Source organism: Pseudoliparis swirei, chromosome 17 (assembly GCF_029220125.1).
Source record: "Pseudoliparis swirei isolate HS2019 ecotype Mariana Trench chromosome 17, NWPU_hadal_v1, whole genome shotgun sequence".
In the NCBI taxonomy this organism is placed as follows: Eukaryota; Metazoa; Chordata; class Actinopteri; order Perciformes; family Liparidae; genus Pseudoliparis; species Pseudoliparis swirei.
This window is the reverse complement of record NC_079404.1, coordinates 8713963-8735270: the sequence shown is the minus strand read 5'-3', so window position 1 is coordinate 8735270 and position 21308 is coordinate 8713963. Positions and strand designations below refer to the sequence as shown.

At 43.1% G+C, this 21308-nt stretch overlaps 2 protein-coding genes across 4 annotated transcripts in view; one reads left to right on the top strand and one right to left on the bottom strand.

Annotated features, from left to right (window-relative positions):
* The window catches only part of macrod2 (mono-ADP ribosylhydrolase 2), a 431365-nt gene that overhangs the window by 329457 nt on the left and 80600 nt on the right, over positions 1–21308 (bottom strand). The window lies entirely within an intron of this gene.
* Positions 10438–21307, top strand: flrt3 (fibronectin leucine rich transmembrane 3). Of its 2 annotated transcripts, none has more exons than XM_056435474.1 (3): positions 10438–10668; positions 16104–16801; positions 17714–21307. In XM_056435474.1, exon 3 carries the CDS (start codon positions 17756–17758, stop codon positions 19706–19708), a length of 1953 nt encoding a protein of 650 aa, XP_056291449.1. In that variant the 5' UTR covers positions 10438–10668; positions 16104–16801; positions 17714–17755; the 3' UTR covers positions 19709–21307. The 2 variants fall into 2 exon arrangements, with proteins under 2 accessions (XP_056291449.1, XP_056291450.1); XM_056435475.1 differs by lacking the exon at positions 10438–10668 and adding an exon at positions 13595–14403.

The window sequence follows — 21308 nt, the reverse complement described above, 5'->3', positions numbered from 1 at the left end:
AATGTGCAACATAACTGAGGTTATAGTATTGCAGTGCTTGCATTATGTTTGGCATCAAGGTCTTTGCTGATCTCCCCCATCATTTATTATTTTGGATATGTAAGCATTGTTTTTGGCTTTGGTTGAACTTCTATATTTGCATGTAAAGACCTCAAGCACTTTTACAGAGTGACGTGTATGTCTCAAAAGGGCATTAATCTCAAATTGTCAAGAGGGTATGCATGTTGTACATTTTGGAAGTTGCTCATGTCTGCAAGGATCTACAGAACAAAACTGTAGTCGCCAACTGAACATGTGTGTGGATGCACAATCTCAAAGTAGTGTAACCAGAACCAAGTGTGCATCTGCTGCCCGTGTTCATGTCCGTTTGGGGGTGTCTCAGGGCGTTAAGAGCAAGCCTGTGCTCTCCAGACAGGTCCTCTGGCTCAGCTCACACTTCTTTTGGCACTGGGAGCTCCCACTCAGGAGAAACCCAGACTGCTGTGTGTTTCAATATGACTGAAAGAGCCTCATGGCAATGGGTAAATAGATGAGCCAGCAGTGCGCTAAATTTATACTTTGACATGTTTCATATTCCAGAAGGTACCATTGAAATGACCAAAGAAATCCTGACGAAGCTTTGTTTCTTAGCAAACAGCATGACAATTGCTCACTGGGTGAAACTGACTTTCGCTGTTCTTTCTCTCACGACAGAGCTCACCATCGTATGGGTCCCCAGGCAGCAATCAAAAGCACAAGGATGTATCATAGAGTACTTGCTACTGTTAGACTGTTTCATCCTCTGCATCTTAGCACTATATCTCAGGAATATTGTGAAACCATGGACTAGACTAGTCTCTCTCTGCAAAGACTGTCAAGGACATGACCATTAAGATGGCAGAAAGCATCACCAGTCAACAAATTGCGGACATTAATTCAGCTCCAGCATTCTCCATCGCCTGTGATGAGTCAAGTGATGTCAACGATATTGAGCAGATCGCGCTGTTATGCAAGTACGTGAGCTTTGATGGGCCACGGGAAGAAATAATTGAGTCGATACCGGTGAAAAAAATAGAAACATACTAAAAATAAGCATTTTAATGAATTCCAATCCCTCATATAATCAGGTCCGCTCCCTAAACCCACACATTCCATGGCGTAGCGCAATAATGCTACCATGCGGTGCCGTGGATTCTGAGTCAGTATGGGGGGTCAGGGGTGGGGGCTATTCAAAATTGTGCAGCTCCAAATTTTAAAAAAATTGTGGGAGGGGCAAAATGTCTCTTTTGATACAAAAGGTTACCGACCCCTGGACTAGACCAAACCCTATGAGGGTTCATGTCCATGCTCTCTGGGGTGACTCGCCGTGGTCGCCGTGGAAACATGACTGAACAAACAAGGTTAGCTGGCCGTGCGATGTGGGTGATAGCTGCAATAGTCTGAGGTGGCGGGTGTCAGGGCATGAAAATAATTTAGAAAATGTCTTTGACTTGATAACCCTCTGTTGCTTTCACCGAATTTCAGCTGGCTTGCTGGGGGAAACTTTTCATTTGTTGTAGATAACTGACATCGCGAGCAGAACACCTAGCAGACCGTATCCGGCGTAAACTGATGCTTGACACTTGTATCCCCACAGTCATACACAAGTCTCACACTGACAAAAACAGACACAAAGTGTGGCTCAGGTAAACCGACGGCTGGTTATGTGAGAAGCCCTTAAATGCCTGTCAGACTATGTGAAAAATCACACACTGAGTCCCGGTAGAGAATTCCATGTCACTGCATTCAGAAGAGCCAGCTGGAGTTCAGCAGCCTTTGCCCCAATTATAATCCAGTAGATGACTGCACATCATGCAGAGCCTAGTTACACTAAAGTCAAGGGGGGGGGGGGGATGAATACTTCATCTCTTCTGACACATTCAGCTTCAGATCTGACGAGTGATGTGACTGCTCCCCGGCAACCCCGCTAAGAGAAGAGATTTGGTGACAGAGAAGAACAGTTTCTCTCTGCACATGCGCTTCTGTAGGAGTGAGAATCTCTGCTGGCATCATAAATCAACAGTGGAAGCCTTTAGACTGTGACTCGCTTATGCCAAGCAGTAATTACTAAATCAATACAGTCTGAGATTACACTGGCATTTTGACAATAGAGCACAGAGGAAATAATACAGTCACATTCACACAGAATCTATTTCAACATCAGGAGATCAGTCATGGGATGCTGAGTACGCTCCTGTGGATAAAAAGAGAGCAGGAAAAAGAGTCTTTCTCTAGGGAATGCTAAATAATTCCCAATTGAGCCCATCGGCTGCCACCCATACGCACCCACACAAACACGGAAGAGACAAGACGGAGAATATTCATTTAGAAGATACTGAACTCTAATTACGCAGGGTGGAAAAGAAACCCACGCAGGTGTGGTTTGCACCTGGTTTTCAAAACCGTCGCTTCTCTACATTGTGACGATAACACTTTGCTCCTCCTTGCACACTCCTGAGTTGTGGTGCAAGCGTGAAATGTGGCAGGCTGGGAAGCCATCCACACAAGAGAGCAGACTGCAATCCACACCAGGAGGAGACCGTCTTCCTGCTTGACTGGCAGTTACATTCCTGTTGGCTGGCTCCAACTCTTTAGCTCAGACAGAAAGTAATGTACAAGGCAGAGTAACGTGGCCATTTGTAAAAACATTAGTTATGTTTTTGCCTCCTTGAGAATGAAAGATAACCAGTCCTCTGATATGTAACTCCAGTATTTTACCAGAACCAACCTCAAAAGCAGAAACATCTAGCTACTGTATTCTGGCAGGAGGAGACACTTCTGGAGAGAGATATCATTTCACATCATAGGCAGCTGTTGATGGACTTGTTTTTACAAGAATTATGATAAGAATTACTATGGAAAAAACGCAAAACAGCTTCTAGAGCGACAACTGCATTTTAGGGCATCACCTGTTGCTATGAAGTCAAATCGAAGTCAGTCCATGTGTCACAATGTGTGTGTGTGTGCGTGTGTGTGCGCTTGACTGTGAGTTAGTGAGAGCATGTGTTTTATCAGTTGCTGCCGCTTGTTTGAACGGAGCCGTGATGAAAGCCTAGACAAACACAAGAGAATGTCAACCAAGGACTAAAGTCAACAGACAGAGCCTTGACTCTGCCAGGGACCCCTGTGAGAGAAACACGCCCTCCAACATCGCACCGGACTTTCTCTCCACACCGCTCCTCTCCGACCGCCCTCGACCGGCAAGACGGAAATAAACTCAACATAGACACAAATGTGTTCAAGACATGTGAGGAGAATGTGATTTATGAGACTGGTAGAGGAGAGAAGAATAAAACAGCTCATAAAGAGACGCCACCAAAACACATAATTCAAACTCTTCCTTCAGTGTTTAAAGGACTAACTGATGCAGACACAATATTCATTGGAAGCACAGGGTGCTTTGAATATAATGTTGAGATTATTGGCTTTGTTGTTTTTGTCGACTGGTGATGTACGGTAAAGGCAGCGGAAGGGCAAATGGTAAAGTAGGCAAACATCTCACCCTATTAAAATCACTTTTATTTTTTCTTTGTCCATTTTTGTGTGGGAAGCCAGTAGAGAGCGACTGAATCCCTTTTGACTCAATGTGCTGAGACGTTTTCTCTTTTACCAGTGCTAAAGTAGGCATGAGCACTAATCCTTAGGGGTTAAATGGAGTCTCCTCTGGGGTTTCCCTATCCTGAGAGAACTGGGGGCGGTTGCTGCTGCAGCGCACGCAAAACTTTAATGAGTTTGGCAGAATTTGGGCTCAACTATTACAAACTATGCAAAGGAACTCCTGCTGAAAACGTGGTATTGGAACACAGAAACAGTGTTAAAGCAATCCATGTGGAGTACATATCTGCCTAAACTCAAGCCCTCCCTTGGCAGATACTCAGGTGATAGGCATGAATAAGAGAAACGCTGCTGATGGGGATAATGCTAATGAAACTTTAATGATCACACTGGGAAATTGGGGCACTGGAGCAGCAGGGAGAAAGTTAGATGAAAAAGAAGTACAGATAATTAAATGCAAAACAATACACAAGTACAATATTAGAACATAGTTGTGGCACTGCACTGGATGAGAGAAAATATGCTTCTGTGTTGCAGGTTAGAAACTAGAAATATAGCAAATACTAGTGTTTACTGTAGGTTGTTTCAGTCTATAAAATAATATAAAAGATGGTGTATAGAAAAACCCTAACCTTTGCAAACATGCATTTTATAAGCCGTACACATGATCCAAAAAAGATCTGTGGAGATGTGGATTGTAAACTGCTTAAATGTGAATGGAACAAATAGCTTTTACAAATGACACAGTCACAGTGATGAATGTTCCCAAATAGGGAATGCTGGCATTTCCCACATAACAGTGACCTTTACAAAGAGAAGAATGCTTTTTTTTGAGAGCCTATTGCAATGTTATGCAGAAACTTGACGCAAGCAGCTACGGTTCAATCAACAGAAAGGGACCATTTCCATTTCAAATCACAGACATTTTCACACCAACATCAGCAGCTGCCAATGTCTGGCAGCTCCTGCCCCCAGTGCTCTTTTCCCTATCACTGCGGATACATTCGCATCTCCGTTATTGCCTGCGTGATTGATGTTGGTTACAATGACACTCCTTCTATTTACCCAATACATCTACCCATCTCGTCCATCAGCGATGTGCTGGTTGACTTCCTCTACCTTTGGTTGCCTTTGATGGGTCAACTTAAAGGAGTTCTTACTGGCCTGTGAAATGTCACAGCTTTTTCTCTATTGTTCGTTTGTGAAATCGGAGGATAGAAAAGTATATTTTAGGGCTACGATCGATAAAAAAAATCATCGATGCTGGGCAAAGAACCCTTATGTTAAAATAAACTCGAAATATGTTCTCTCTATTAGCAGACATACTTAAAAAGGCTGACGAGTTGCAATATGATCCTGAACTCACATGCATTACACTTTTCTTTATGCTGGTTATCACGAAATGATACAGGTATAGGCAGATACATACTAAAGGCATAGCTCTACACGCAAACTGTTGTGCTTCACGTCTATCAACAATCTGCCTTGAGTCACACTGTGCAACAGGTACCTAGCAGCCCTGAAGGGAAGTTAGCCTGTGTGTGATAATGCCAATGTAATGCACACTGCCACACACATACACCTCTTCCAGCAGGAGGTTAACCTCAGAAAAACCCCAGCAACAGAGTGGGATAAAGAGGCTCTACTCCGGTTACTCCCAGTTTAAACTAAAACATGTCATTGACAGTTCCACCACAAGCACCATGCACTCTAGCGCTAATAGGTGGGCGGTGTGTCGACGAATGCTTCTTTCAGGAGAGTCATAAATGTCCCCTCGACTCAACCAGTGCTTTTATTCCCCCGTCATCACTTTCTATAGGGTTCCTTTGAATGTGGCCCCTGGCTGCAGAGGAATAAGACATCCGATATCCAAGTCGCTCAGGATGAGTGCCAAAGAACTGGTGTCAGACGGTGAGGCGCAGACACCTCCTTGTTGTTGGGGTGGTTGGAGGTGTTACCTGGTAACACCTTCTGGTGGAGTTTAATGCAAATTAAGTGGCTAAGATTCCAGAAGACCTTTCTCTCCACCACAATGACAAAATATCAACATAACTCTACCAAGCTTTGACAAATAATAATATAATGATGCAAACTGAATTATATCACTCCAGACAACCATATGCAAGTGTGGAACTGGATAATGCGAATGTATTTTAAGCAAGTGATTGAAGCATCGGCTCAAAGTGGAGAGCACTGACAACACAGAGTTTGCTCGGAAGCGCATGAACATATAAAAAACTCGGATTGCTTTTGTATTTTCCGAGAAATTAGTCATTATGTTCACTCGTGAAGTAAGTCATTTTTAGATAGGGCTCATGAGAGTAAACACAATTACTGAGATCACAGAGGAAACCAAGACGAGTTAGTGTTTGGCACAGATAAGTGAACACTTTGATCATAATCATGGGAGCTCCGTGTGACATCCCACTGCTCTTTACCCAAAATGCTGTTGCTGAAGTTCCTGTATGTGTACCAATCAGAAGATCCATTACAGTCCTTACGGTTGTGTACAATATATCTTATCTTATCTAGAGCAACACAAACTCAGTTTGTTTCACGAGATAACATTAGCCCCGACTTCCTCTCCTCAGGGCTGTAAACCCTCACTGACCCTTTCATGAAACATTCATGCTCCTAATCTCTAAAAACTAGAGCACACAATTCACCAAAATATTGGAGGAACTTGCGCTTAGTTTGAGGAATCAGAAGGCTGACGGTTTGTCGTTGCATAGAGCATAGAGAGTCCATTGTATGGATAAATGCTGCCATTTCACTTAGGCTAGAGAAAAGATACTAAATTAGTTGATTACAGATTTAGTGCAGGAGGAGTAAAACAGTTACAAAGCAAGAAAGAAGTGCTTCAATTAGCTACATTGGAAATGTGTACTGCGGTGAAAACACTGTATGGTAATTCTATCTTTTACCTCCTTTATTGTGCTGATTAGTGCATTGGGGAGAGGAGGGGTGCTCTATCTAATCTGATCACAGAGCATTGTTCTTGGGGTCATTAACCCATGGGAGGTTCTGAGGTTGACAAGTCAGCTCCTACCCCCCTCTACCTTTTTATATAGAACTCGCTCATCCTTCAGTTCCTCTGTCTCTACAAACAACACAACAGCGACCACAAAAACAACCAAAGAAAACAAAAGATGAGGCGGAATAACAGTCGATGGGGCTATTTCGCATGGCTTGTCATTCTTCTACAATCACAAGGCCCAAATGGCTGCTGGCTGAGGCCCCTGGACTTGCCGAAGCAGCAGGATGTCGGCGCCTTTAGTCTCAGTTGTTGTTGGCTCTTGTCATTTTCTGCATCCTCGTCCCAAGAGATGAAGGGTTCGACCTAACCCTTGACATCTGGGATCTGCATTAGAAAAGGCCGTACCTTACTACATGGCAACCATTCCCTGCCTCATGGAACTGAAATCTGCATTCATATGCATAAAACCCAACAAGCTTCACCAGTCAGCTTTCACTGCCAACCATTTTGTGGGCAATTGCATGATGTCTACATTTGTCTCAACAAAACCACACTAACGAAATCCAACATCCATCTTTATTTATTGAATTATCCTTCTTTTTTTCCCCAAACCATCTTTCTATCCTTGTGGCACACATTACACCCTTTGCGAATCAAAAATGTGAATTTTCGAGCATAACCAACAGCATTTCTCATCCACAATCTGAGTTAAACTGTTGTGATACTGAAAAGCTGCCTGTCAGGGTGGCAGAGCGGAGATGAAGGGCCCGCAGCAAAGATCTCTACTGATTGCCTGGAGAGGATGAATATGCAAATAAAGAAGAAGGTAAATGAAAAACAAAGCGGGGGTTTTGGCAGCAGCCTTTTACATGTTCCCCTTTATTTGGCATTGGTTAAGAACACGGAAAGTCTTTTAATAATAAATTCAGAGCAAGGAAGGAGACATGAGGGGAAATCAGCCTCCACTTTTCACCTGGGAGCCCCTGAGCGGCTTTGGGGGCTTATTGTATTTCACACAAGCTTTTCAGTGAACATGCACTAAGCTAAAATGACAGATTTTGAGAACATTGAGGGAGATATAATAACATACATAACTCTGAGCTTACATTGCACCAAACAGACTTGGGTCTGCGTCCAAAAAGTAGGTCACCACAGCCTGCCAACTGCATGCCCCATCAATTGACCAGAGCAAGAAAATCAAAGAAAATCGATTATCGAATGTCTGTCATGAGAGACAGCCACCAGGTTGAGGACAGACTGATGTAGGACAAGAACAAGTGCACACTTAACAGTTGTTTCGTTGCCACTAGAGCCAAAAGGCACTTCAGCCAGCACTTAGCAAAATCAAGTGGCTTAATATATTTAACTATCTTTGCAAACACACACACAACAGAGTAGGAAACAACCTGTCTGTTGTCTAAACATAGTTCAAATGACCAGACAGACTAGAGCGCATCCTTGGGAAAGGAGAGCACCCGCCCTCTTGAACAAAAGATGGATAGGGCCGCAGATTTCCCCTGGTCTTGAGATAACAGAAACCCAACACCGTCGTTCTCCAGTGGGGCTCTTTGTATGTCTGAGAGAGGCTCAATCAGCAGCCGCTGACAGATGTGTCTGCAGTCGATTTAGGAGAGGAAGGCACGGTGAGGTCAGGCATAGGTTCTCTGCTCCGCCCCCCTGGAGGGAAGACAAGGATCAAGTCAGGATGTCCGAGACTGACCTTTTCTCACCTTGCAGCCTTTGGCGTGCAACACCTAGACTAATATGATACAGTTAAGCTCATTGACAAGCTCGCAAAACATTAAGCAGCAGTGGAGACTTTGTGGCACAAGAGCAATTTAGATGGTTCAATAGAAACAGATTTGCCTCCAAATTAACATGAAGGATACAGGCAGACAATTCATATTTGTCCAGAAATCCCATTGTGTCTCGTACAAAAGTGAGAGCCACTCCAGCTCGAAAGCAAACAAATCCGTAAAAACAACTCCAGTGGAGGTCTAAGTAGTTTTGGCAGATGCTCCAAGCTTAAGTGTCGGTTCAATTAGGCACTCCCGTTAAGATGGCACTCATGGTTTAACCGTGTGCCGATGTGTTGAGGCTGGAGTTGGGACACGCTTACTCCTGGCAAATAACTGGGCAGGAGATGTGAGCTGTGGTCAGACACTTAGACAGTCACTCTTGTGTAGTGTGCCCCATCCTAATGAGGTAATAACTATTGCTTGGAATGGAGGTCCACATCAACGAGTGAACCGAGTACTAAAACAGTCTACATGGGGACATTAGTTGTGCTGTTGTTTGTACGCTCGGAAGTTACGCCGTGAATGTCATTTTGTTCGATTAATACTTGGGATTACGGCAGGATATTTCAAAGTATGGCTTTTCTATTTACATGTTGTCAGTAAAAAATATGATGGGGACTCTAATGGTAGTTCACTGACAACATTTGTTCTTTTGCTTTTCTAATGGTTTCATTAGGGTGAATTTCAGCGAGAGTACCCCAAGAATGAGTAAATAACAACTCTCAGAAATGTACTTTCTCTTTCCAGAAAATGAATGCAGGCATTCACAGCTGAAAAGCATAATAGGTTTGAGTTTGTCTTCACAAAAAGTAGTATTCGGTGAATGACATGTAGAACAGAAGTCTTCACATTACTTGGACAGCTGCACAGAGGTCTGATCATTGACCCACTGGCAGGGCCAGGACGCTGATATTCAACAACAGAAAAAGAGCTGCTCCACTTCTGGGTCGTGGTGTCTGCCTTGCTTGGTAGCCGGAGGGGGGGGGGGGGGGGGACACTGGAGATGACGCAGGGCAGGAGAGAGTGTTGCCCGGGTCAGCTCTGCTGTAAGACTCTTTGACTGACGGGGTGACTCACTGCTGCTTTGGGCCTTGAAGGGAGCAAAGCCACTGTTTGGCTTGATTTAAACATGAAACCAAAGAGGGTCAAAGAGTCAGAATGGTTCAGGTATGTTGGAACGACTAACGTATCTGTCCTCTAACACCGATGCACACATGTGCACGTTTGTCCGTATGCGACTACACACAGACACACACACACACAGGAAAGTATATTAGGAATTAACACAATTCTAAATTCTTGTTAGAAATTATTCTGGCTCACTGTGACAACATCATCAAATATGTATTACCTGCCAACGTTTAAAAAACGTATCCAATAAAAAAAATGCCAATCTGGTGTGTTTTTCACACATATAGAGGCAACGTTTCTAATTCGAATGTTTACACTTGCTTGGACACAATAATGTGGGTTTTAACATTGTGAAACATTTCTTTATTGTGTTTTAGAAGACATGTATGCCATCTAGATTTAACAACAACAACAACAAAAACACCTGCAACAGAGATAATTGACAAATCATAACATCGGTAATGAAGCCCCTGGTGCCAAAAAAATACCTAATCACGAATTATCCTGACACTTCTCAAACAAATATGCAAATTAGAATCTTACTACTGCTCACAAAACCACATGCAGCTCCAAACAAAACACTACAAGTAAAAGGCATTGTGTGTGTGTGTGTGTGAGTGTGTGTCCCTCATTGTCACCAAAATGGACACACATACTGTACATTTCCTCTGACAGTGAGCATTGCTGTCCAACCAGACTATTCACTCCTCTTAAGCGCACACATCTGAAAAGGATGTGAGTGCCTTTCTGCTTGCCTCCACTCCCCCTAGTGTATCCAGTCAACACTGCATTTTTCCTTTGCACAGAGCGAGAGAGAAAGAGGGGTGGGGGTGGGGGGGAGACAGAGAGAGAGACGGAGAGAGAGAGAGAGAGAGAGAGAGACTCCTCCTCCAGATGACATCAGTGCTCTATTGAAGCAAGAGGCAAACACAACTCCACATTTGTACTGAGGTCTCGCCGTGCACCTATCCCACACAGCCTACAGATTGTGTATGTGAGTGAGGGGCTCCAGTAAACATAGCAGTGCTGCTCCAGATAAACTCAAAATAGCTCCAGCCTTGTGAACCAGAAGATCTTTTTTTTAATCTGAATTGAAATCCTCATAGTCTGGATTGGATTATTTTTCCCCCGTTGTGAGCCCCAATTTAAGAGGATACCTGTTACTTTCTTCTTTTTTTAATTATAGAGGTAAGTGCGTTTTTTGCTGGTACAGTCCTGTTGAGAATGCCCCCTTTTCATCTTCTGGGATCTTCTCTCTGGCAGAAGGAATTTAAAGTCATGCGGGATCCTCAGGAGTTACTAGTATCTTAATTGCTTATTATATTACTTGTTTCTATTTTATTATTCGTTTATCAGTGAGCTATACTACTGTGATCCTGTAATTTCCCCACTGAGGGACTAATAAAGGAATATCTTATCTTATCTTATCTTATTAGTTGCTCCTGTTTTTCCCCCTCTCTCAATATTTTTTTTAAATTTTCCACTCAAAATGGTTTCTCTGGTTGATGTTGCAAGTGTAGTAAAGCCTTAAGATATAGTGAGACAGAACATCGCGAGTGCACGTTTCTTCCAAAACACCAAATTAAGCTCGGTTCGTTAACGCACTGCAAGTTATTCTCTCAGCTCGGCAGAATAATAAATACAAAAAACAGTATTCATCTATCTCGTCATCTCAAGTCCTCTAATGCCTGCACCTTGCCGCTTCTTTATTCTAGCAGAGAGCCCATCACCACGTCTCTGGGATGGGGTTCTCCGCTTCTTCTCAACCTTCTCCTGAAGAGACGCAGCTCTTGTTGCGACACGCTAAATTCCTCCGTGACATTCACACTGCGCCTCAGTAGATGACATTGGTCACATGTAAAACATATTAATAATAATAACAAATTCACACTCCGCCTAAGTGGACTACATTGGTCACATGTATATATAAAAAAATACTATATTTTTTAAAGCACTTAAGAGCAACAGGGGCGTCTGAAATGGTCCCGTTCCTTGTTTTCAGCTTGTGATGTTCCTCAACTAGTGGGGGTTATAAACGGTGGCCAATACGCAAACGTGATGGGATTAGAGGACTGTGTGATTTTAGTCTCCGCGTCGCAGCCGGGTCCCAGACACCCCGGCGTGCGGCTGAAATTGCAGCGCGGATCCCGCAGAGTTACATGAAGGTGCAGCTGGAGAAACTCCGCTAAACGCGTCTCCGTCGTCCCTGTCTGGGGGCCAGCTCTATTCATGCCCTCCTCTATTGATATGTACGGTGGGCCAACGCAAGCTTTTCCGCAGACAAGTCGAACCCCCCCCCCCCCCCCCTTCCCTAAAGAAACAGCATACGGTGTGAGAGCTGTGGAGCTGAATGTGGACGCGCAAAATGTGAATGCACAAAATAAAAGCCATTTAAGTTCCACACAAGCAGCGGCTCATTTAACGCGCACACTGGGACGTTACAGCAGCAGAGCCTCGAAACTAATGTCTGACAGTGGGAGCTTTTTCATGAACAAGCAGAAATAAACCCGCTTTGCAGTTAGATAACAGCCCTGCTCATACCGCCGACTGACAATCGAAAGTCAATCTCTGGTGCAAATGAATCCAATGCTCTCTTGATACAAATCTGATATGTATCTCATTGGATCAATGCAATAAAGTGGGCGCCTTCAGTTCTATGGCACTGTATATAATCTGGATGTATTATTGGCAACGCCAGGGACAGTTGTTAATCCAATTTAGCTTGGCCTTTTATCTTCATGCAACCATACGGTCACCCAGGCTTTAAACAATGATGTATACATGTATGATTTCAGTTCATCAATAGCAGATGCAAACTTGACTTCAGTTGTCAAGCAATGTGACGGTGTCTCTTTGTTTTTTTCGGTGTGAGAGACAAAGAAATAAATAGCCCGTTAAACATAGCAGACACAAGGACAGACCCAATTGTCTTCACTGATGACTGCCTGGGGCAAAAGTCCCCAGTCAATTGCTTTCAGAGGGAATTCACATTGCAGATTAACAACTAACCAGGTCACTACAAACAGAGTATTCGATTGCTAGAAGAGTTAACCCATAAAATACGAATGACTGTGTTAAGGGGACATGTAATAACAGGACTTTTATAACCAGGACATATTTCAGATTCAACACTGTGTTCCGAGGAGGCCTAATTCAGTTATTTTCATAATTTATTTAGCCACTAAGCGGTGACCTTTTAAGATCTATTCCAAGCTTTAAAAGTCATATCATGTCATATTGGTTCCAGAAAGTAAATGTGTAAAGCACAAATACTGCAGGAAAAACCTTTGTGAGCGCTTTAACACATCTCAGTATTGTAGGCAGGCTTGTGCTGAGATGGTCTCCTGTGAGCAGCTTAACATGAGGACTCAATGTTTTGGGGTTTGCTTGTCACATCCAGACACACACACACACACACACACATTTCATCTTGCAGTGCCTACCACCCCCATGTGGGGAAAAACCACTGCAGCTGCCATAGATCTCTCCTTTCAGGCTGTTACAAAAGAGAGACCCCCGTCTATCCAAGGCCTGTCTCTGCTCTCAGCAAAAGTATCATCTGGTCAGTCCATCTCGAAGGCAGCTCCAGGAGGCCACATACCAGATCTGTGAAACTAGCAAGAGATTTTGGCCCATATTCTCTTTGGCTGAAACGTGTCCTGTGTCCCTGTGAATTCAGATGTGACCATGAATGTTCCATTGAGTACCGGCACCACAGCAGGCCGCTGCCCGGTGTTGTGGCACACAACTTACTAATACGGAAATCAATGGCAGACACAAGGCTTTGCATAGGAACATGGAAAATGTCAAAAACAGTTAAGAGCAGAAAAGCATGAAATAAATTACAAATACACACCACACTTTTTGCTTTAACTGTTTTTAGCCATAATAAGTAATACATATATGTGCATAATCTTACGACCAGGAAGAATTCATGGTTTCTAGTTTTAACTTAAAACTACGCTGCAAATCAAAAAACATTTTTAAACTAAAATATAACCCACATTAGAAATATTGTGTGCCATCAATCATAATTCAAAACTATATTATGACTTAGAATAAATAATCAACAGCGAATACAAACTCATTGATTTCCCAATGGAGAGCTCTGTTGGTTCAAAATTATTTTCTGGGCTCATGAATAATTTAAGAGTCAGCCATTGCTTCTTCTACCCCCTAACTGAATGTCATATTTTTCTGTATTCTACTAAAAGTCATTATAATCTGCAATACTTCTGACAAGCAAGAAATTGTTTCTATTGTAGGTTTTGCAAAGCCTTTCTTGTGCAGTGTATGACTAGGGGGCACAAAGTCCTGGGCTCTGTTATTGCAGACTAAAGTGCATTTATGTGTGTTGAGCTCACAATGGCTATCAGTGTCCAGCTTTGTGCAAGCCTCCCACGCTCTCCACTGAAAGGTAACTAGCTGTACACACACACACAATTTTACTAGGATGCTCAATTGAACTTTGCCAGTTCAGATTAAATGAAGCAGAAGCCACTTTGACTGCTACAGGAATCCCCTGTCAGCCGGCGGAGCTTATTAGAGCGATGGAGAAAGACATCCATCACTAAAAATGTTTAACTCGGCCTCCATTGCCCTGGAAAATGATTGTGTGTGCATGAACATAGCGTAGGTGTGTGCGTGAGTTAGTACACTTACATGTGTTAACATTATTGGTAAATGCAAAAGAAAAGGCTTGCAAAATGGACATTATTGCAGAAAGGCATTTTTTTATTGCCTGAATAAAATATTGTTATACCTAAACCCCCTCTGTTGAGGCTACACGGTCCACATGCTTGCCTTGTAGCGAACAATGGAGAGGGGCCACTCTCCTGAAATCCGATGAGCGTGGAAAAAGAAAAGGGAGCAACAAAAAAAAACCCAGCCAAGCATCTCGGCCTGACAATGCTCCTCGTAAACGTAAGCATGATGACTTCAAAGCAGACGTCTAATCCCCCACAAAATAACATCACACCGAAGCCTATGAGACATAATGTTTTTGCCCTTTCTGATTATATTTAAGGGGTCATTAAAGAATATATAACCATGCACTTGCCTCTTGTTCTGGGGACTGAGCCATATTCTGTTATCTCAGCAGGTAACAGAGTTGTAGTGGTCAAAGAAAGTTGAACAAACTGGAAACTGTTGCTCCATATCATATATGGTTTGTTTTTATAGGTCTTGCTGGGCTCTTGACGAGACAGAAATGCTGTTATTTGTAAGAAGAATTCAAGGATCCAAATCAAGACGACATACTTAACGTTATTCAGAGGAGAGAGAACTTTACAAAATGAGGTGAAAAGGGCTATTTAAAATTGAAATAGCTTGACTAAGAGCTGCAATAAAAGTTAATTCCAACAGACAGACAGACACATATCCCTCTATCATCTCGCAATTTTCTAAAACTCGATTACAGAATTTAATCTTTTTTTTTTTTTTACCCCTCGTCAGACTCTTTTATTTCAGAAGTTAGTGGAGGTCACATCTGGTGCTTTTCCCCCAGACTTTAATCAACAACTAATGTAATAGTGGACAAGAGGGCCGTGGTTAGATTGAACAGAAGGAAGGGGTGGTTATTATTAGACAGCATTTCAGGAGTTGTAATCGAGTTTCAAGCCTCTCAGTTCCCTAATCTTCTCCTTGTCAAGGGCTACAACTGTTAAATGGCTGAGCGCCTTGTTCCTAATTTACCTTTACATGTTTTACAGCAAACACAGGCAGCACGCAGGTCGCATGAATGGTCACATGTAAGGACACAAAGCCATTGTGTTGAAAGAGGAAACATAATATTTTCTTTGGCAAAGGGAATTCTATTTTTACAAACAGAAACAGCATTCATAGAGGATGGGGTGGGGGTACGGGGTCGCAGAGAGAGAGAGAGAGAGAGAGCTGAGAGTGACAGGGATGGATGCAGCAGCCGCCCCATTCGCCATACAAAATTCAAATGGGCCTCATTTGTCACATGTGCTTTTTAACAATGCAAGTAATTCATTAAGAAATGACTGGGTACGTTTTTCCTCTCGTGTAGAGTCTGTACTTGCCTCGTTTTGAAACTCGCACAGGACTAGTTCTCTTGTAAAGCACCAAACACTCAGCTAAGCAGTGAACTGGACTGAGAAAAGCACAGGGACTCAACCCTCTTCTATTGTGTTGCGGTCTAGATCACTGTTGACTTTTGTATGCATAGACATTCTTTCTTGTATTACCATAGAAAAGAAAAGTGGTGTGTTCGAGTAACGGGCTGTAAAAGGTCAACAGGCTAAATGATGGCGGGAAGCAAGGGTATTTCTAAATAAGAATTCACAATGTAGGGAGGTTAGAGTTCAGTATCAAACGCATTCCTAAACTTAATTAGATTTCCTCAGTATCAACATGTAGTTCACTTAAGGTTTCCTACTAAAACCCTGACATAAGTGCATTTAATGTAAAGGGGCAGAGAGAGTGATGTATTTTAGAATTTCTACTAAATTATAAGGGGAAATGAACGGAAAGGTATAAGTCAGAAAAATATGGTCAATACATGTATTTTTGTTCACTGTCTTTTTGCCTGATAATTAAGACATTATTCTGTACTGACTGAATGTGGGCACTAAGGATGTTTGTCTCTGGTTATTTTTCAGAGTACCATCACAGGTGTGAGGACGGCACGTATGAGTCAAGCTGCAGATGCGTGAGGGATTCTGGGCCCAAAAGGATAAGCATCTTGCCCTGTTTTGCTCCATCAAGGAAAGACGAACATTGGTTATCTGCTTCAGGAAAAGGGACCAAAGCCCTGGATTAATGTGAATACAGGCTCGACAAGGGAGCAAAGGATTCTGGGTTACCTGAAGACCTGGAGTACACGAGTGAACAGGCCCATATTGAGCCTGTGGCACAGGGGATTGGCATGGCTCAGACCAGCTTTGTGTCAACTCATCATGCCCGTCAGGCTTGATTGCAGAAAAGAGCCTTCGTCCTACACACGGAACACTATACAACACCCAAAAAATCTAACTTCCAGTTATGGCTGTTGAACTTAACAGCTATTAGGATTTGTAATATCACCTGCGATTGCATGTTTTGTCAGTCAGAGGAGGGGATGCTTTTTTCTACAAGCTTATCTGCCATGGTGAAGGAATTGAAAGCATGAGCCTCTGACTACACAGAGGAGGTCCTCGTCCAAACAAGGATCAGCTCAGCAAACACTGACCAGGTCAGGATATCACCAGAAACCCTTCGGACAAACTTTTCCTTTTCAGAGAGGATAAGAACAAATTCAAGCGCAAATCTGATTGGATTGATGGTGGCTGGAGCGGATTCACCACGTCGTATAAATCAGGTATGACAAAAACGGACGGCTTTGCTTTTTTCCACTTCACTAACGAGACCCCAATTTCTAATGAGATAAGCAGGAAGAGAGGTCATGGCAGGAATGCATAATTAAAGCAATTAATCAGTATTAGGCTAATTAAAGGGAACTACACATCAATGGTGAAAAAAAGAGATGGACAAGCAATTGGCACATTCTGCTTTGTGCCACGGTTTGCTTAAGATCAATTTATATACTGTAAAAACATCATAAAACCTGACCCTTTTGGATCTAAACCTGCTAAAGACTTTTATCAAACCTATATTCTAGAGAGAGCAAGCATCTCTCTTTCCCTCCCTTGTAAGAGCCGAGTTAAACTCTAGAATTTGAATGGCGGAAAGGCATGGGTAATGATCTAACAGGACTTAAAGAGTATGTCAGTTCCACAACAGTTCATCAACAAAGCCTGACTTTGTTCACTCTCGGGGTCTGGACCGATGAAAGGCAGCCTTGAGATGCAGAAAATGTGTAAAACAACGAAGGGAAGCTATTACATTTCACAAGTCAGAGTCGAGACATAGCCATTCAATTCACAAATCTCAGACGTTAGAAATGTATGTTAAGAGAAGTTCTGTTTCTAATGCACATTACTTTTTAAACTTTTAATCTGAGAAATGTACAGATGACATAAAGATAGCTCTGTAGAAAATAGTTCATTGTAGGGAGAAAAAAAAGTCTTATTCTTATTTTTACTGTTTGGCAATACTAATAATCAATTCACATACATTTATTAGGAGGATTTCAAACTGATTCCTTCAGCAGTTATTTAATCTAGAAAGTGCTGCAGGCAGCATTTCAAACACCCTGCCATTATGAGAACAGGAATTTGGCTCTCCTTTAAAGGCCTTGTGCATTAAATGTACCCTTGTGTCTTCTCCCCAGGGGCTCCTGAGTGATTAGACTGCCAGGCAACACAGCATCAAGATGGTGCGTCAATGCAAGGCCTTTATCCTCTTCCTCATCAGGGTTGGGCTGCTGCTGGGTCTTGCTAACCCCCTGGTGACCTCCGCCTCGTGTCCCTCAGCCTGCCGCTGCGATGGGACCTTCATCTACTGTAATGACCGTGGTCTGACTTCCATTCCTACTGGTCTTCCCCAGGATGCTACAGTGCTCTTTCTGCAAAACAATCGCATCAGGAGTTCAGGCATTCCTGCAGAGCTCCGCAGGTTGTCAAATGTGGAGAAGATCTACCTATACTGTAACAATCTGGATGAGTTCCCCACCAACCTTCCTATTGGGCTAAAGGAGCTCCACCTTCAGGAGAACAACGTGCGGATGATTACCCATTCCTCTTTAGCTCAAATTCCCTACATTGAGGAACTTCACCTGGATGATAACTCGGTATCTGCAGTCAGCATAGAGGAGGGGGCCTTTAGGGACAGCAACCACCTCAGACTGCTGTTTCTCTCCAGAAACCACCTAAGTACGATCCCTTCAGGCCTACCCATGAGCATTGAGGAGCTGCGCTTTGATGACAACCGCATCTCCTCCATTACAGAGCAGTCGCTGCAAGATCTCATCAACCTGAAGCGACTAATCCTGGATGGTAACCTGCTCAACAACCGTGGGATTGGAGAGATGGCTCTCATAAACCTGATCAACCTGACTGAGCTCTCGCTAATGAGGAACTCCTTGACATCACCGCCAGCCAACTTACCAGGCAACAGTTTGGAGAAGCTACAGCTACAAGATAATCACATTAATCGGGTCCCGTCTGAGGCTTTTGCCTTTCTTAGGCAGCTGTATCGCCTGGACCTGTCTGGCAACAACCTGAGCAGTCTCCCACAGGGTGTATTTGAAGATCTGGACAATCTTACACAGCTCCTGCTGCGCAACAACCCATGGCAATGCACTTGCAGAATGAAATGGGTGCGTGACTGGCTACGGTCGTTGCCGTCTAAGGTGAATGTACGTGGATTCATGTGCCAGGGTCCTGATAAGGTGAGAGGCATGGCAATTAAAGACCTAACTACAGACATGTTTGACTGCACGGATTCAGACCTCATCTCCACGTATGAGACGAGCACAGTATCCAACACGTTGCGCCCCACACAGCCTCAGTGGCCCTTGTTTGTGACTAAAAGGCCTGTTGTAAAAGGGCCTGACTTTGGTAAGAAATACCACAGCACGACCACCTCTTCGGGCAGAAAGGTCATCACTATCAGTGTGAAGTCAAGTAGTGCAGATGCTATACACATATCGTGGAGGGTGTCGCAGCCCATGACTGCCCTACGGCTCAGCTGGCTGAAGCTGGGACACAGCCCTGCCTTTGGCTCCATCACTGAGACCATTGTGCAGGGGGAGAGGAAGGAGTACCTACTCACCGCATTGGAGCCAGAGTCTTCTTACAGGATATGCATGGTTCCCATGGAGACCAGCAACATTTACCTGTCAGATGAGACCCCTGTTTGCATCGAGACAAAGACTGGTTCTCACAAATCGTACAACCCGACTACAACTTTAAACAGAGAGCAGGAAAAGGAGCCTTACAAAAATTCCAGTCTGCCTTTGGCTGCTATCATTGGAGGAGCTGTAGCTCTTTTGGCAATAATCATGTTGGCACTGGTGTGTTGGTACATCCACAGGAACGGCTCACTTTTTTCCCGAAACTGCACCTACGACAAAGGCCGTCGGAGAAAGGATGACTATGCTGAGGCTGGCACGAAGAAGGACACCTCCATCCTCGAAATACGAGAGACTTCTTTTCAAATGATACCTATAAATCACCTGCCTGTGACCAAGGAGGAATTTGTGATACACACAATTTTCCCACCTAATGGCCTGACTTTATATAAAAGCCCACATAACGAGAACAATATTAGCAACAGGAGCTACAGGGACAGTGGAATACCAGATTCAGACCATTCCCATTCATGATATTGCGCATGGTCATTCGTGATGAGTGCGTGACATAAACAGAGTGGCAAGACTTTTACAAAACACTGGATCTATAAGACTAAGGAAGCAATGTTCTGTACATTTGCCATATAATTTATATTTAAGGACATTTTATGAGGACGAAGAACGTTCCAGTTGCAGGAAATCACTGAACACTCCGTGGGTATTGTAACTAACTGCAATTCTATATTTTAGGAATTTGTAGTAATTTGTACTGTATTTCCTTTGCTTAAGGTTATCGACCAACTAAAAGAAACTCTGTGTTCTACTGAGATATGATGACTTGTCAACTGTGAAAGTGGGTTTTCATTGCTGTGTTGAACAATCAGACCTTAGAAAACCATGTAGTATAAGCACAGGTCATTCTTTTAACTTTGTGGCTTTCTGAAAAACAAAAAGGCAAAAAAATGACATGAAGTAAACCAAGGCACAGCTGATGGACTAATTCGCAAAGCAGGCATGTTGCCCTCAAAAAGAATGAGGAGTCTGTAGGAGTCAGTAGCTCCATATAATGTGGATGAAGAGTCTTACTCTCATATATTCACCTGGTTGGAGTCCGAGGTGCCATCCTTTATTTCACTGCTTTGTTCGTTGTGTGATTTTTCTTTCTGTTTTGCAAGAAGAGGAAACACAACAAAGCAACCGAAGCAGGGTTCCAGTGTTTCTGATAGGATTGTAGACCACAGCACAGGGCAGATAAAGCACACCGACCTTAAGGAGCTCTCTGCTCCTCAAAACAAGTAGACTGGACCGGCTGACACAAAGGACCCCCCACTATCTCTATTTGTACAAGCCAACAACGGCCAAACGACAATGGCGGCATTCTTTAGTACCATGTACCATACGTCATTCTAGTCACCAGGCCGAAAAGACAAAACACGATAGCTTACATTAGAATTACCACAGTGTCAGCAACTCCTTGTTATGAATATTATTTTGTATTATTTTCCAAATGAACACACTGTTAAGTTTCCACAATTTGAATTTAAATGTTCTTAACAATTGAAAACCAAAGTGCATTGTATGCCCTTTGGCCAGTCTTGTATGTGCCTTGATCCAATGCTTATTGTATTTAGCTTTTTAAGAAACCAGTGACTTTTTTTCATACACACTGAATATGAAAAATATTGGTCATATTACAGAATAAAAGTGGACAAAAATAACTTTGTTCTTCTTACCTTGAGTACAACAAACCCCACTCAAAATTAGGGATGGTATCGTTTGGCTTTTTTCCGATACCGGTGCTAAACCGGTACTTTTAAAACGATACCGGTGCCTAAACGGTGCCTGAACCGATATTTTTTTTTTTTACGCACAATGAGGACATTAAAAACCTCTTCGGCCATATTCCCTGTAGAAGCCGTTATCATGGAGCACCGACACACAACGGATATCAGACTGTTAACATACACAATATATGTTCTCCATTATATGATGTGATATGTATCGTCATGTGCAGACTTTATAGGGTTAATCCTGTCACTGTTGATGGGCAAAGAGAACAACCAATCAGAGGGACTGAAGATGACACGTGACAAATAAAGTTTTGCTTCTGACAGCGAGTTACACTGAAACAAAG